The 14,479-nt window shown below is 54.3% G+C and overlaps 1 protein-coding gene across 1 annotated transcript; it reads left to right on the top strand.

The window, feature by feature from the left end:
- Window positions 1-3,259: 3,259 nt before the first annotated feature.
- On the top strand, window positions 3,260-5,512 carry LOC134802630 (uncharacterized). Its single transcript, XM_063775264.1, has one exon. The coding sequence runs from the start codon at window positions 3,260-3,262 to the stop codon at window positions 5,510-5,512; it is 2,253 nt and encodes a 750-aa protein (XP_063631334.1).
- The last annotated feature ends 8,967 nt before the right edge of the window (window positions 5,513-14,479 follow it).

Below are 14,479 nucleotides of genomic sequence, written 5' to 3'. Positions count from 1 at the left end.
CTACCAGCTAAAAATGGAGAAAATTTAGTTTAAAACGATTGCCGCTATATTTCTTGCAGGCACCGCAAAAAATCGAGGGAATTTTAAAATTAGTCTATGAAGTTCTAAGAAAACTATTTAATATTATTATTAAGAATTATAGGAATGACTAAGGCAAATTTTATTGTAAAGTAAAATTATAAAAAAGTGAGAAAACGAACGAGTTAAGAATTTTTAAAAACTGGGAAAATTTCAAGATTACTAAAAATTAAATATCTCCGAAACCAAAAACTGTACAGACAAATAAGTAGTACCAAAAAATAGAGCTTATTGAGCTTTAAATTTATGCCAAGTTTCAAAATTTTAAGATAAGATTCGCTAAACAAACTATTGAAAAGAGTGAAAAAGTTAGGTTAAAATACGACGGAAGGAAACTTTGAAGTTATGCAAAAAACTGTAAGAGATACAAAGTTGTATATACGACAAGAATAGATGGAAAAAATTCACTTTACTAGATAAAATAAAAACTAGAAAAATCTATCGGATGGATTCAGAGATATTAATGTAAATGTAGATTGCCTGTAGGTTTTTGGCAGGTGCAATTAAAAAGTATAAAAAGTTGGATATTTCTAAGTGTAGTTGTATAAGAAGAAACTATTTTTAGAATGCAGTAATTTAGGAATTACAAAAACTGATTTTTGAGAACAGGAAAAACTATGAAAAGTTGAAAAATGGCTGAGTTATGAATTTTTGAAAAAGTGAGTTTTTGAAAATAAGTTAAAATTAGAATATTTATGGAACTAGAAGGACTATGAAAATGAGTAATGTATCAAAAAATTGGGCTCATTGAGTACTAAAATTGTGCCAAAAATAAATTAATTCGGGTACTATTTGGTCACTTTTAAAAGAGCTTGGTTAGGTTAGGTTAGGTTAGGTTAGGTTAGGTTAGGTTAGGTTAGGTTAGGTTAGGTTAGGTTAGGTTAGGTTAGGTTAGGTTCGTAGAGGTCCTCCGGTAGGAGCCCAAATCATAGTGGGCGGGGTCCCGATTGCTGTCAGGTCGACCCTGCGCTACCTGGGCGTTATGCTTGACAGCAAATGGAACTTTCGGGCCCATTTCGAACACTTGGCTCCAAAACTGCTCAGCACAGCCGCGGCCCTGGGGCGTATACTCCCGAACTTGGGAGGGCCCAAGGCTTCATGCCGCCGTTTGTACACGGGAGTCGTGCGCTCCATGGCGTTATATGGCGCACCCGTCTGGGCTGACGCCATTGGAAGGCAAAACGCTACTCAGCTGAGAAAAGCCCAAAGAGCAATGGCGCTACGGGTAATCCGGGGATACCGTACCATATCTACGGATGCTGCGTGTGCTCTAGCGGGATCCTTGCCCTGGGACCTCGATGCAAGAGCCCTCGCAGCTGTTTACCGCTGGCGCGAGGAGATGCATGAGAGGGATGAGGCACCAGCACCAAGAGAAATAGATGGACGGCGCGAAGCAATTCGGCTGGAAATGGTGGACATTTGGGAGGAGAGACTGGCGCATCCGATTGCTGGTCACCTAACTATAGAGGCAATACGTCCGGTCCTAAAACAATGGCTTGACCGGGACCATGGCCCTATAACATTCCGTGTGACGCAGGTCCTTACAGGACACGGGTGTTTTGGACGATATCTGTGCAACAGATTGGGCCGAGAACCGACGCCGATATGCCACGGGTGCGGTGCTGCTGAAGACACGGCACAACATACGCTGGCTGTATGCCCAGCTTGGACAGAACAGCGGGCCACACTCGTGGCTGTAGTGGGGCGCGACCTCTCCCTGCCTGCCGTAGTGAAAACTATGGCAGACAGCGAGGGATCATGGAAAGCGGTGGTCTCTTTCTGCGAAGGCGTAATAGCAAGGAAAGAGACCGCGGAAAGAGAAAGGGAAGAAGATCCCGCCTCCCAACCGATGCGCCGCAAACGCGTAGGACGGAGGCGTTTGGCGTACGACCGCCGACTTCCTCCTTAAGGGTACCCGTGGGCGGCAGGCTCGGGGACGCCTGTCGCCTACACGAGGGTCCCTGGGATGGCCAGTACGCCGACTTAACGGCGCACCTTTTTAAAGTGACAGAGGAATACTCCCTCCGAAGTCGAGTCCAAAGATCGGACAGCCGCTGGCGGGGTTTCGGAAGCATGCTCTCGGTCGTTTCCCGTGCCCCGCCTTATAGCCTTGAGGCGGCCAACAGAGGGGTTTTAGTGGGTAAACCTGGGGTCTCATTAGCCCACAACAGGGAGTCCCACATAACCATCCCGGCCCGTCCCCGCGCCGGGTGGTATGCGTAACGCATTTCCCCTCTTAAAAAAAAAAAAAAAAAAAAAAAGGTTAGGTTAGGTTAGGTTAGGTTAGGTTAGGTTAGGTTAGGTTAGGTTAGGTTAGGTTAGGTTAGGTTGGGGTGCAAGGGCTGGTAGACCTCCTCGTGGTGCACCCTGGGAGGGGGAGGATAGACGCTCAGTTGCGCGTTTGCTGTCCTTCCTCTGCGAACTACCAGTCATAGGCGTGGTGCAGTTGAGCTTGCTCCTGCGTTGGCTTCAGTGCCGTGTTGTGTCGTTGGCTGCCCCCGTCATGCCTCAGTTCCACCTGAGGTGGCAGAGGACGCAGCCGTGGTCTAGTGGTCAATACCATTGGCCTGTGGTGGTCGTGCGATGTCGTGCGTGCATCGTCAAAACCGCAAACTTGGTCCGTTGGTGCCAGGAGCGGCGGCCGTCTCCCTTCGGGGTGGGGGCTGCGAGGAAGAAAACCTCTATAAAAATTACCCATGGTGAGGGCGACGGTTGACTCAGGTCAGCTGTCGGCCAACTCGTAACCCGGCCCGCGGGGTCGGCACGAGGGTCGCTGGCGTTGGACGGGGACCGCGAGGACGGAATACCTCTATAAAAACCACCTAGGGCGGCGGGTGCTGCTAGCTTCGGGGAAGAAGTTAGTGGTGCAGACTACGGTCACCGTCGGCCGAACCGTTATCCCGGGGTGGGTTCTGGTCATGTTTTAGGCCTGCCCTCGGAACCGGTAACCTTGCCTTAATCGGCCGGGTCAAGGGGAGTAAACCCCAATAAAAAATCCATAACTCTTGGCGTGTCGGCTTTCCGCGTCAAGATGCTCTTCGGAGCGGCTGGAGTGAGTACCAGTCATGAGAATCCAAACCTGTGATACCGCCCGACCTCACAGTGTTAATAGGGCCACCTAGGCATCGAGGATCTCTGCCTTCCGTGGAAATTTATTTCTCCTCTACTCGTGGGACTTATTATGCAATTGAATAATCTTAAAAAACAAACCCAACAAAAACCCAAATCCAACCTGACCCCTGCAAACGAAGATCGGACAAAGAATGTTGCTTCTGATTCGGAATTGACGACGAAGGTGGCGACGAAAGTCGCAAAAGTGACGCTTGAGCGTCTAGACGCGGAAAAGGTCTCCGCAACAGACTCGGACGGGAGTGTTACCTCTGTCCGGTCCATGCGCTCAGCCCGGTCAATGCGCTCAAACCGGTCTCGATCACGCTCACGCTCCCCAGCGAATGAGAGTCGCTTCTTTAGCAAGAGACGGCGCCTTTCGAATGAAAGGTCACGATCTAGGTCGCCGAATGTTGACGATGGTCCTAGTACATCGGCAATTGTGGCGCCTGCACGCAGAGGAAAAGGCCGTTCCCCCAACACGGAGGAAAACGTCGGCTATGCAAAGGCTGTTGAAGGGGCCAATAAGGCGAAACGTGAACAACTTCGGCTTCGCGACGAAGAAGAGGCGGAGGACTTATGTCTGTCTTATAAAACCCGCCAAGTAAGACTATCGGAAATGTCCACCGACGAGGATGTGAACCTCGATGATCGCGTCCTTGTCAGCCTAGAAACCATTGACATGGTGGCCCAAAAGTCCAGTCATCTTAAGGGTACCTTTCAAAAGGCCCTAAAGGACTCAGCCAAGGAAATGAAGAAGGTCTTTGAGGAGCTTAGGACACACACGGTATCCGACGAAACCCGGCAACTAGTAGCACAGAACAAGCGCCTTAAAGCGGAACTGGCAGATGTCCGCTCTGAGCTCCGAAAAATTCGCGAGGAAATGCAACGCTTTGAAATTTCACATCGGAGTTCGCTTCCCATAGAGGAGATGAACGTGGTTCAATCTGCGTCGTTGGGACCTCATCCACCGGCGCCATCCAAAAAGAAGGCTAAGTCTAACGAACCTGCGGCCCTAGACATAGAGAGCATTGTCCGGGCTGTTACAACTCAAGTAGGTAGCATGATTAATGCTAGATTTGATGGTTTGGAGAAAGAAGGCAGACTATTGCCAGCCCAAAGTCTCCGTCCACCTCTGGCAAGCGACAAGAGGAAAGAGTCGGCTTCAAACGTGAGCGTCGTCCAAAAGCCCGCGATGCCAGTGGCCTCTGTCCCTGGCAAGAAGGGTCCACCAAACTATACTGAAGAGCCGCAAAAGATCAGCGGCAAGGGCAAGGGCAAGGGCAAAGGCAAGAAAAGCATTGCCCCACAGCCCATTGTCAGCCAGAGTACGGCAACCCTTCGGTCCCATCCAGCGTCTCCAGGTCCCTCAACAGAGGAAGGATGGCAAAAGGTGGGCCCCAAGGGCAAAAAGAAAAAGAAGGCGGCCAATGCTGTTTCCAAAACACAACCGAAACAGAAACAGCAACCAAAGAAGGTACGCAAACTAGTGCCCCCGCGTTCATCAGCGGTGGTTCTGACACTGCTCCCAGAGGCAGTTGAAAGGGGGGTGACGTATGCGAATGTACTTACGGAGGCCAAGAGTAGGGTCGACTTGGCTGGACTCGGCATTTCTGCATTGCGAATCAAGCGCGCAATCACTGGGGGCACCGTTCTAGAGGTCCCAGGAACCACCAGTGGTGATAAGGCCGACCAACTGGCCAGAGCGCTTGCGGAAAAGCTGGGTCCAGAAGCTGTTCGTGTATCAAGACCTGTCAAATGCGCAGAGCTCCGTTTGACAGAGTTGGACGACTCAATATCGCCCGAGGTGGTAGTAGCTGCGATCGCCAGCGTCGGCGAGTGCTCAACAGACCTGGTAAAGACCGGTGAGGTTCGTCGAGGTATTAGAAGACTCGGCACTCTGTGGGTGCGCTGCCCTGTTACGGCAGCCAAGAAAGTCACTCAGGCTGGTCGCCTTGAACTCGGTTGGGGCCTCTCGGCTAAAGTTAGCCTTCTTGAAGAAAGACCCATGAGGTGCTTCCGCTGCCTGCAGATGGGGCATGCTGGGGTTCAATGCACAGCGACTGAAGACTACAGTAACCGCTGCTATAACTGCGGTCAACCAGGACATAAGAGGTCAGCTTGCTCTGGATCAACTCAATGTATCCTGTGTCATGCTGCGGGAAAACCTGCGGACCATAAAATCGGGTCCAAAGCGTGCACCAACCCTAGCCCAAAGAATACAAAACGCGCTGGCGATGGCCCCCAGGCCCCCTCCCAGGCTGTTATCCCCTCCACCGGTGCGGTGAAAGAAGCTGAGATGGACATTGTAACGACCGACCATTAATGACAATAAAGGTGTTGCAAACTAACCTCAATCACTGCGCCAGGGCTCAAGATCTGCTTTTGCAATCCCTGGCTCAGTGGAGTATTAACGTGGCAGTTGTGGCTGAGCCGTACTCAGTCCCACCGCGAAGCGATTGGGTAGCTGACATAGACGGAGTTGTCGCATTGGTGGCAAGAGGAGGCACATTCGAAAGCGTTGTCCGGGGGAAAGGTTATGTGTCGGCAAATTATGAACGTGTCACTTTTGTCGGCATCTACTTTTCTCCAAATCGCTGTTTGGCTGAATTCGAACGGTTCCTGGCGGAGGTAGGCACCCGAGTCAGCCAGCTTTATGGCCGGGGATCAGTGGTCGTCGCTGGAGATTTTAACGCGAAGTCCACTGCGTGGGGTTCGCCGGCGACGGACGTGCGCGGTGAGGTCGTTGAAGAGTGGGCACTTGCATCAGGGCTGACTCTAGCCAACCAGGGAGTTGCTAACACGTGCGTGCGGCAACAGGGCGGATCAATAGTGGATCTGTCTTTCACAAATGCCGCCCTGGCACGCTGTGTCCATGATTGGAGGGTACTGGAAGATGTGGAGACGTTGTCCGATCACCTGTACATTCGTTACGACGTCTCCACATCGCCATCAGCTCAAACTGGCCAAAATTGCACGCTACCGATTGGCGGCGGAGGTCCAAGATGGGCTCTCGGTAAAATGGATCGAGACCTTCTTTTAGAGGCGGCTATTGTACAGGCGTGGCTTCCTTCGCCGGAAGGTGAAGTAGTGGTGGAGACGGAAGCATCCTGGTTCCGGGATGCCATGACACTAATATGCGATACGGCGATGCCCCGAGCCAAGCCTCCACCACAAAAACGAAAGGTGTACTGGTGGACTGCTGAGCTTGCACTAATACGCAAGGAGTGTACAGCCGCGCGGCGTCGGTACACAAGGCAGAGGCGCCGACGAACAGACGAAGACGCAGAAAGGAACCTTTACGCCTTGTATAAGGAGGCAAAGAAGTCCCTAAAAGCCGCCATTGGAAATGCCATGGACGCTGCCAGAGAAGCATTCCTCGACACCTTGAATGCGGACCCCTGGGGCCGGCCCTACAAGCTCGTAAGAAACAAATTGCGCTCCTGGGGCCCCCCGCTCACCCAAACGTTGGAACCCGAGTTTGTCAGCGACGTGGTTTCGGCATTGTTCCCTAGAGGAAGAAACAACAGGCCGCCAGCAATGGCACCACCACGAGCAGACGAAGTGGAGGAAGCTGAAGTGCCACCTGTAACAACGGTTGAGTTTGGCGTAGCAGTGATTAAGATGCGAGCCAAGAACACTGCCCCAGGTCCAGATGGAGTCCCCGGCCGCGCTTGGGCCCTCGCGCTGAAAGAGCTGGAGCCGCGACTTATCCGTCTCTTCACGGCATGCCTGGAGCAGGGCCGCTTCCCAGTAGCATGGAAATCGGGAAAACTGGTACTGCTAAAGAAAGAGGGTCGTCCGTCTGATTCGCCTTCAGCGTACCGGCCGATTGTTTTGCTTGATGAGGTGGGGAAGCTATTCGAGCGCATCATAGCGTCCCGCCTCAACAAGCATTTAAGAGGGGTTGGTCCAGACCTGGCCGGAAATCAATACGGCTTCAGGAGCGGCCGTTCTACAGTGGACGCGATCCTGCAAGTGAAAAGACTGGCACAGGAGTCTGTTTCTCGGGGCGAGGTCGTCTTGGCTGTGTCGCTAGACATAGCCAACGCCTTCAACACCATGCCCTGGGAAACTGTAAATGAGGCTTTGCGCTACCACAGGGTTCCTCCTCACCTGGCCCATATTATCAGGGCCTATTTAAGTGAGCGATTTGTGACCTGGCCTGGGCAGCGAAATTGGGGACAGAAAAGGATGGAGTGCGGTGTCCCTCAAGGATCGGTTTTGGGCCCGCTACTTTGGAATGTCGGCTACGACTGGGTCTTGCGGGGGGCAAACCTTCCTGGAGTTGACGTGTTTTGTTATGCCGATGATACGTTGGTTACGGCCCGCGGACCCAGTTTCCGCGATGCGGCCATTTTGGCAACTGCGGGTGTAGCCCACGTTGTAAACCGTATAAGGCGGTTGGGCCTGGAAGTCGGCCTACAGAAATCCGAGGCCATTTGTTTTTATGGCCACCGTAGAGGTCCTCCGGTAGGAGCCCAAATCATAGTGGGCGGGGTCCCGATTGCTGTCAGGTCGACCCTGCGCTACCTGGGCGTTATGCTTGACAGCAAATGGAACTTTCGGGCCCATTTCGAACACTTGGCTCCAAAACTGCTCAGCACAGCCGCGGCCCTGGGGCGTATACTCCCGAACTTGGGAGGGCCCAAGGCTTCATGCCGCCGTTTGTACACGGGAGTCGTGCGCTCCATGGCGTTATATGGCGCACCCGTCTGGGCTGACGCCATTGGAAGGCAAAACGCTACTCAGCTGAGAAAAGCCCAAAGAGCAATGGCGCTACGGGTAATCCGGGGATACCGTACCATATCTACGGATGCTGCGTGTGCTCTAGCGGGATCCTTGCCCTGGGACCTCGATGCAAGAGCCCTCGCAGCTGTTTACCGCTGGCGCGAGGAGATGCATGAGAGGGATGAGGCACCAGCACCAAGAGAAATAGATGGACGGCGCGAAGCAATTCGGCTGGAAATGGTGGACATTTGGGAGGAGAGACTGGCGCATCCGATTGCTGGTCACCTAACTATAGAGGCAATACGTCCGGTCCTAAAACAATGGCTTGACCGGGACCATGGCCCTATAACATTCCGAGTGACGCAGGTCCTTACAGGACACGGGTGTTTTGGACGATATCTGTGCAACAGATTGGGCCGAGAACCGACGCCGATATGCCACGGGTGCGGTGCTGCTGAAGACACGGCACAACATACGCTGGCTGTATGCCCAGCTTGGACAGAACAGCGGGCCACACTCGTGGCTGTAGTGGGGCGCGACCTCTCCCTGCCTGCCGTAGTGAAAACTATGGCAGACAGCGAGGGATGATGGAAAGCGGTGGTCTCTTTCTGCGAAGGCGTAATAGCAAGGAAAGAGACCGCGGAAAGAGAAAGGGAAGAAGATCCCGCCTCCCAACCGATGCGCCGCAAACGCGTAGGACGGAGGCGTTTGGCGTACGACCGCCGACTTCCTCCTTAAGGGTACCCGTGGGCGGCAGGCTCGGGGACGCCTGTCGCCTACACGAGGGTCCCTGGGATGGCCAGTACGCCGACTTAACGGCGCACCTTTTTAAAGTGACAGAGGAATACTCCCTCCGAAGTCGAGTCCAAAGATCGGACAGCCGCTGGCGGGGTTTCGGAAGCATGCTCTCGGTCGTTTCCCGTGCCCCGCCTTATAGCCTTGAGGCGGCCAACAGAGGGGTTTTAGTGGGTAAACCTGGGGTCTCATTAGCCCACAACAGGGAGTCCCACATAACCATCCCGGCCCGTCCCCGCGCCGGGTGGTATGCGTAACGCATTTCCCCTCTTAAAAAAAAAAAAAAAAAAGGTTAGGTTAGGTTAGGTTAGGTTAGGTTAGGTTAGGTTAGGTTGGGGCGCTAGGTCGGGTAACCTCCACGAGGGTCTGGGCCATTCCAATCTCTGTTAATCCTTGCGGATTCGCAGTCAAGGGAATGGTTCATGGCTGGTGCGCCCTGGGGGCAACGGTAAGTGATCTCCTGCGTGGGATTGCTTACCGGTGTTGCCAATAACCCGACACCCGGGGTTAACCCGGGGGGGGGGGGGGGGGGTTCTTGGAGTGTCTCCGTGATCTCCTAGGCTATACCGGACAGGGCTACCCATACCGGGCAGGCGAAGAGTGAGGGACACTATCAAGAGCAGGACGGGTCTGCCCGCTTTCAGTGTAGAAACCGGGTGGACAGGCTCCGGCCACCGTCACAAACTCGTTATCCCAAATGATAAGGTGTTGTTGTCAAGTCTAGCAGCCTTTGATGGGACCGAGGGCCTTGCCTTGGTCGGCCGGGTCAAGAGGAGATAACCTCAATAAAAAACCACAATCCCTCGCATGGCGGTTCACCGTGCGGGGGTGCTCTTTTTAGAGCGGCTGGGGTGTGCATCAGTCACTAGTGGCCAATCCTGTGATACCGCCCGACCTCACAGTGTATATAGGGCCACAGTTTGGGTACGGGGATCTCTGCCCCTGTGGAGTTTTATGTTCTCCCCTTCTCGTGGGAATCTAATGGCATTTAATACAAAAAACAAATCAAACCTTGAAGTTAGTATGGTGGGCGCTACAGGCGCGGAAAAAGATAGGGACGGTGGCGTCTCCCGAGTGTGGATTCGACGCCTGGTTGGGACGGTTGGCGCAAGCGGCCCGGAACTCAGTTCTGAAGAGTGCTTAGAGCGGGGCACTTTAAGGCTAAGGGGTGGTGGTTCGCCAACGCGAGATTCTAAGGGACGGTTCACTCGTGGATCAGCCACTAAGAATGCTCAAGAGGAAGCAACGAGGTCGACGGCGCCTCCATCGGATGCTGAGATATCGGAGACCTCATCAAGTGCAGGGACCCGGAGTCGACCTAATAGCAGGCAAAACAGGAGGAAAAAAGATAAAAAGAAGGATAAGGGAGAGGGTACCAGAACAGGTGAAGAAAAGAATGACGGAAAGAGGGGGAAATCTTGTTTAAGCAAGGAAAATAACGGGGAAAACTCTGGTGACGAGTCAGAAAAGGAAGGAGATAGGGGATACATGGGGGGAAGAGGGGTTGATTCACGCTCACCCTCTCCGACAATTTCCCCAGATAACAGACCCAGATTCCGATTCTGGACGGCAGAGGACGACGAGAAGCGCTTATCAGGGGCCTCCTCAAACGACGAAGACAGCCCAGAGGAGGATGTCGCGCTTATGGATATACAGGAGGCTAACCTGAAAAGGCCGAAACGCAACAGTGACGAAGACGCTCCTGAACGAAAAAAGAGCACTGCTAAAAGAGGTCAGGCAAAGGGGGCCTATGTTGGCCTCCATGAGGCAAAAGCCCGCCTACAGGAGATGGAGTATGAAGAGTTGGAGAGGGAGCCCGGAAAGGACTCCAACTACACTCCACACAAGACACGTGGGGGTGCCTCGCAGTTGGTACCGCCGGATGCAACAGCCCAGAGACCCAGCGCTGACGAAGAGCAGAGTAACAGCGCTAGGGGAGACCCTGTGGCACTGGTGCGACGCTGCGCAAAAACGGTAATGGAGGAGGCGGCGAAAAGCAGCAACCTAAAAGGAAGCGTATGGGGCAGCATTAACAGAGCTTGTAGGGAATTGATGGACGTAGCGGACTCCTTAGAAGAGACGGAGATTGTCCGCTCCTTAAGAGCGGACAACAAGAGAATGAGAGAGCAGCTAGCACAACTCCAGATCGAGACCAAAGCGCTGCGAAGAGCGTTCTCGGAGCGACAATCACTGGCTCTGAGTCTTCCCGCGGAGCCCACTGGGGAGATTAATATGACAAAGTTGATGCAGGAGATGACCGCTTTAATGGATGCAAGCCTGGGGAAACTCAAAAGGGAGATGCTCGTTACCTTAGGGGAAAAACTCAACGCTCGCATAGAAGGCATTGAACATCGCCTTTTGCCTGAAACCATCCTGCGGCCTCCACTGGCCTCCGATAAGAGGACGCACCAGGACCTGGAAGGGACGGAACACCAACCCGATGAGCCTAGCGCCCCCAGAAAGAATAAGAAAAACAAGGGGGCATCTCAGCCGGTCTCCCAAACGGCGTCTAAACAAACACCAGGGGTGGCCCCCCGAGTGGCGGAAAAGCCGCAGCTGCCGCCGACACCGGCTGGACAGGGCAAAACCAGACCTATACCTGCGCCTAGGGTCAAAAAATCCCAACCGGCGGTCCCTACTAATAGGGCACAAAGAGAACCGGCTCGTCCGAATGTTCCGCCGCCTGCGCCCCCACCGGAAAAGTGGACCACGGTGGTCAAGAAGAGCAAGGGCAAGGGCAAGGGCCCAGCTCCGAAACAAACGACGGCTCCAAAACTAGTAGTCCCAGCTATGGCGGCGGTCGTGGTAGTTCTTAAGCCTGATGCTCAAACAGACTACAGATCGGTCATGGAAAGGGCTACCACGCTAAAACTGGCGGAACTTGGGGTGGATTACCTCAAAGTGCGCAAGTCGGCCACAGGGGCGCGAATTATTGAGGTTCCTGGAGCGCAGAGCAGTCAGGCTGCCGACAACCTGGTGGATCGGCTCCGCGATCTAGTGGGCAACGTGGCTGAAGTATACCGGCCAGTCAAAAAGGCCGAAATAAGGATCTCCGGCTTTGACGAGTCCGTCACCCCGGAGATCCTAAAAAAAGAGGTTGCCGCCAGCGGCAAATGCCAGGAGGAACAGGTGACGGTTGGAACAATAAGAACGGCACGTAGTGGATCCGGCTCAGTCATTGTACGCTGCCCACTAACAGTGGCTAAAGCGGTCGTTACGGCGGGACGCATTATGCTCGGGTGGTCAGCGGCACGTGTGGAGGCTATGGAACAGCTACCCTTACGCTGTTACCGCTGCATGGGGACGGGACATACGAGGCCCTTGTGCCCGTCTCTGGTGGATAGAGGCAGCTGCTGCTATAGGTGCAGCAAACCAGGCCACAGGAGCAAAGACTGCACCGCGACGGTCCCCTGGTGTGCCGTATGCCACCATGCTGGACTAAAGGCGGGACATGTGATGGGCGGACAAGCTTGCACCCCCCCACCAGTTAGAGGGAAGGAGGCCTGCACTGCCGGTCCCACGGCTGACGCCGCGGCCGCCCTACCGAATGAACCTGAAAATCGGACGGAACGACAGCTTATGGAACATTAATGCCTCTAATACAAGATGCTGAGGTACTCCAATGTAACGTAAACCACTCCGCTCGTGCACAAGATCTCATGATCCAGCACATGGCGGAGTGGGGGGTTGCTGCGACCGTGGTGGCAGAGCCGTATTATGTACCTTCGCAGTCAAATTGGGTAGGCGATAGGGACGGCTCGGTAGCCATTGTGGCGCCGGCTATGGGTGGTCTGCCCCTCTCCAGACTGGCTTGCGGCTCTGGTTATGTAGTGGCCAAATTGGGGGATATTGTACTAATTGGTGTTTACTTCTCCCCTAATAGGCCACTGCGGGAGTTTGAGGCCTACCTGGAGAGGCTCGGACGGGCGGTAGCTGGAGCGACTCCCTCCCCCATAATGGTCCTGGGAGATCTAAACGCCAAATGCGCTGCCTGGGGCTCCCCTAGGACCGATCCCAGAGGAGCGGTACTCCTGGACTGGTTAACTGGACTCGGACTTGAGGTGGTCAACCGGGGCGCAACCGACACTTGCGTGCGCCGCCAGGGGGGATCAATTGTCGATGTCACACTGGCCTCCCCAGTGGCGGCAGCACGCATAGCAGACTGGCGAGTCCTAGCAGACACGGAGACCCTCTCTGACCATTTATATATCAGAATGAGGGTCTCCAGAGCCCGGCAATGCCAACAGCCCAGACCGGCGAGAAGAGCGGGGAACCTGCCGAAATGGAGCCTGGACTCCCTGGACCGTGAAGCGGCCAGAGAAGCAGCTATGGTAGAAGTTAGATGGGGGCGGCAACTACCCGACGATGCCAACATGGACATTATGGCCCTCGACTTCCGGGCCTCCCTCACGAGGACTTGCGACGCCTCAATGAGAAGAGCGGGGCCACCTCGAAGGAAAAGGGCCACATATTGGTGGTGTCCAGAGGTTGCCGCTCTACGGCTTACCAGCAATGCGGCACGTCGGCAATACACGCGCTGCCGAAGAAGACGGCACACACAGGAGGAGCTAGACGCGTACTACGTAGCGCTAAGTGAGGCCAAGGGGGCCCTGAGCCTCGCCATTGCCAAGGCGAAAGATGCGGCGCACACGGCCTTCTTGGCCTCTCTAGACGAGAACCCATGGGGGCGCCCCTACAAACTTGTAAGGAAAAAGCTCCGCCGGGCCGCTCCTATGGATGCAATGCAAATGGGGCCCCTCCAAAACATATTAGAGGGGCTGTTTCCTCCAGCCCCAGAATTCAACCCGCCTGCAATGGTGGTCCCCCGAGAGGAGGAACTGATGGAACCGGAGGTGGTACCCCTAGTGACGGAAGGTGAAATGGCCTATGTGGCCCATAGATTAAGAGCCTGCAGAAAAGCTCCTGGTCCGGACGGGGTACACGGAAAAATAATCCCTATAGTGATGGAGTACCTTGGAGACTGCCTCAAATCCATCTTTGACCAGTGCTTAAAGGATGGGCTTTTTCCAAGGTGCTGGAAGGAGGGTAGAGTGTGCCTCCTTCGGAAGGAGACTAGACCGGCGGATTCCCCTTCCGGATGGAGGCCCATTGTGCTGTTGGATGAGTCCGGGAAGATGCTCGAACGCATAGTAGCTTCCCGGATCACCCGGCACCTAAATGAGACGGGGCCAAATCTCTCGGACCGTCAGTATGGGTTCCGGAATGGCAGGTCTACAATGGACGCCTTGGGGGCACTTCGGGCCTTTTGTGAGGATGCCCAAAGAAGAGGGGAGGGAGCCATTGCGGTGTCTTTGGACATAGCTAATGCATTCGGTACCCTCCCGTACTCGGTGATTCGGGAGGCACTCAAGTATCACGAGGTGCCCCTATACCTAAGGCGAGTCGTTGACCACTACCTATCAGACAGGGTGGTGGTCTGCGATACACCTAACGGACGGCTAGAGAGACGAATGGCCTGCGGCGTTCCTCAGGGGTCGGTGCTTGGACCCCTGTTATGGAACGTTGGCTTCGATTGGGCCATCCGTGCAGTGCTGCTCCCCCGAATGGCCCTCATGTGTTATGCTGATGACACAATGGTGGCCGTTCGGGGCGGGGAACTGACAGAGGCATTGCGGAGGGCGGAAGTGGCGGCGGAGCTCATAGTCCTAAGAATCCGCCTCCTAGGACTGAAGGTCTCCCTCCCGAAGACCGATGTGATAGTCTTCGGGAGAAGAGGATGGAGGGTGCCCGCGGGTACCTCTCTTAG

Source organism: Cydia splendana, chromosome 25 (assembly GCF_910591565.1).
Source record: "Cydia splendana chromosome 25, ilCydSple1.2, whole genome shotgun sequence".
Lineage (NCBI taxonomy): Eukaryota > Metazoa > Arthropoda > Insecta > Lepidoptera > Tortricidae > Cydia > Cydia splendana.
The sequence above is the reverse complement of the archived record's forward strand: the minus strand, read 5'-3'. Positions and strand labels throughout refer to the sequence as shown.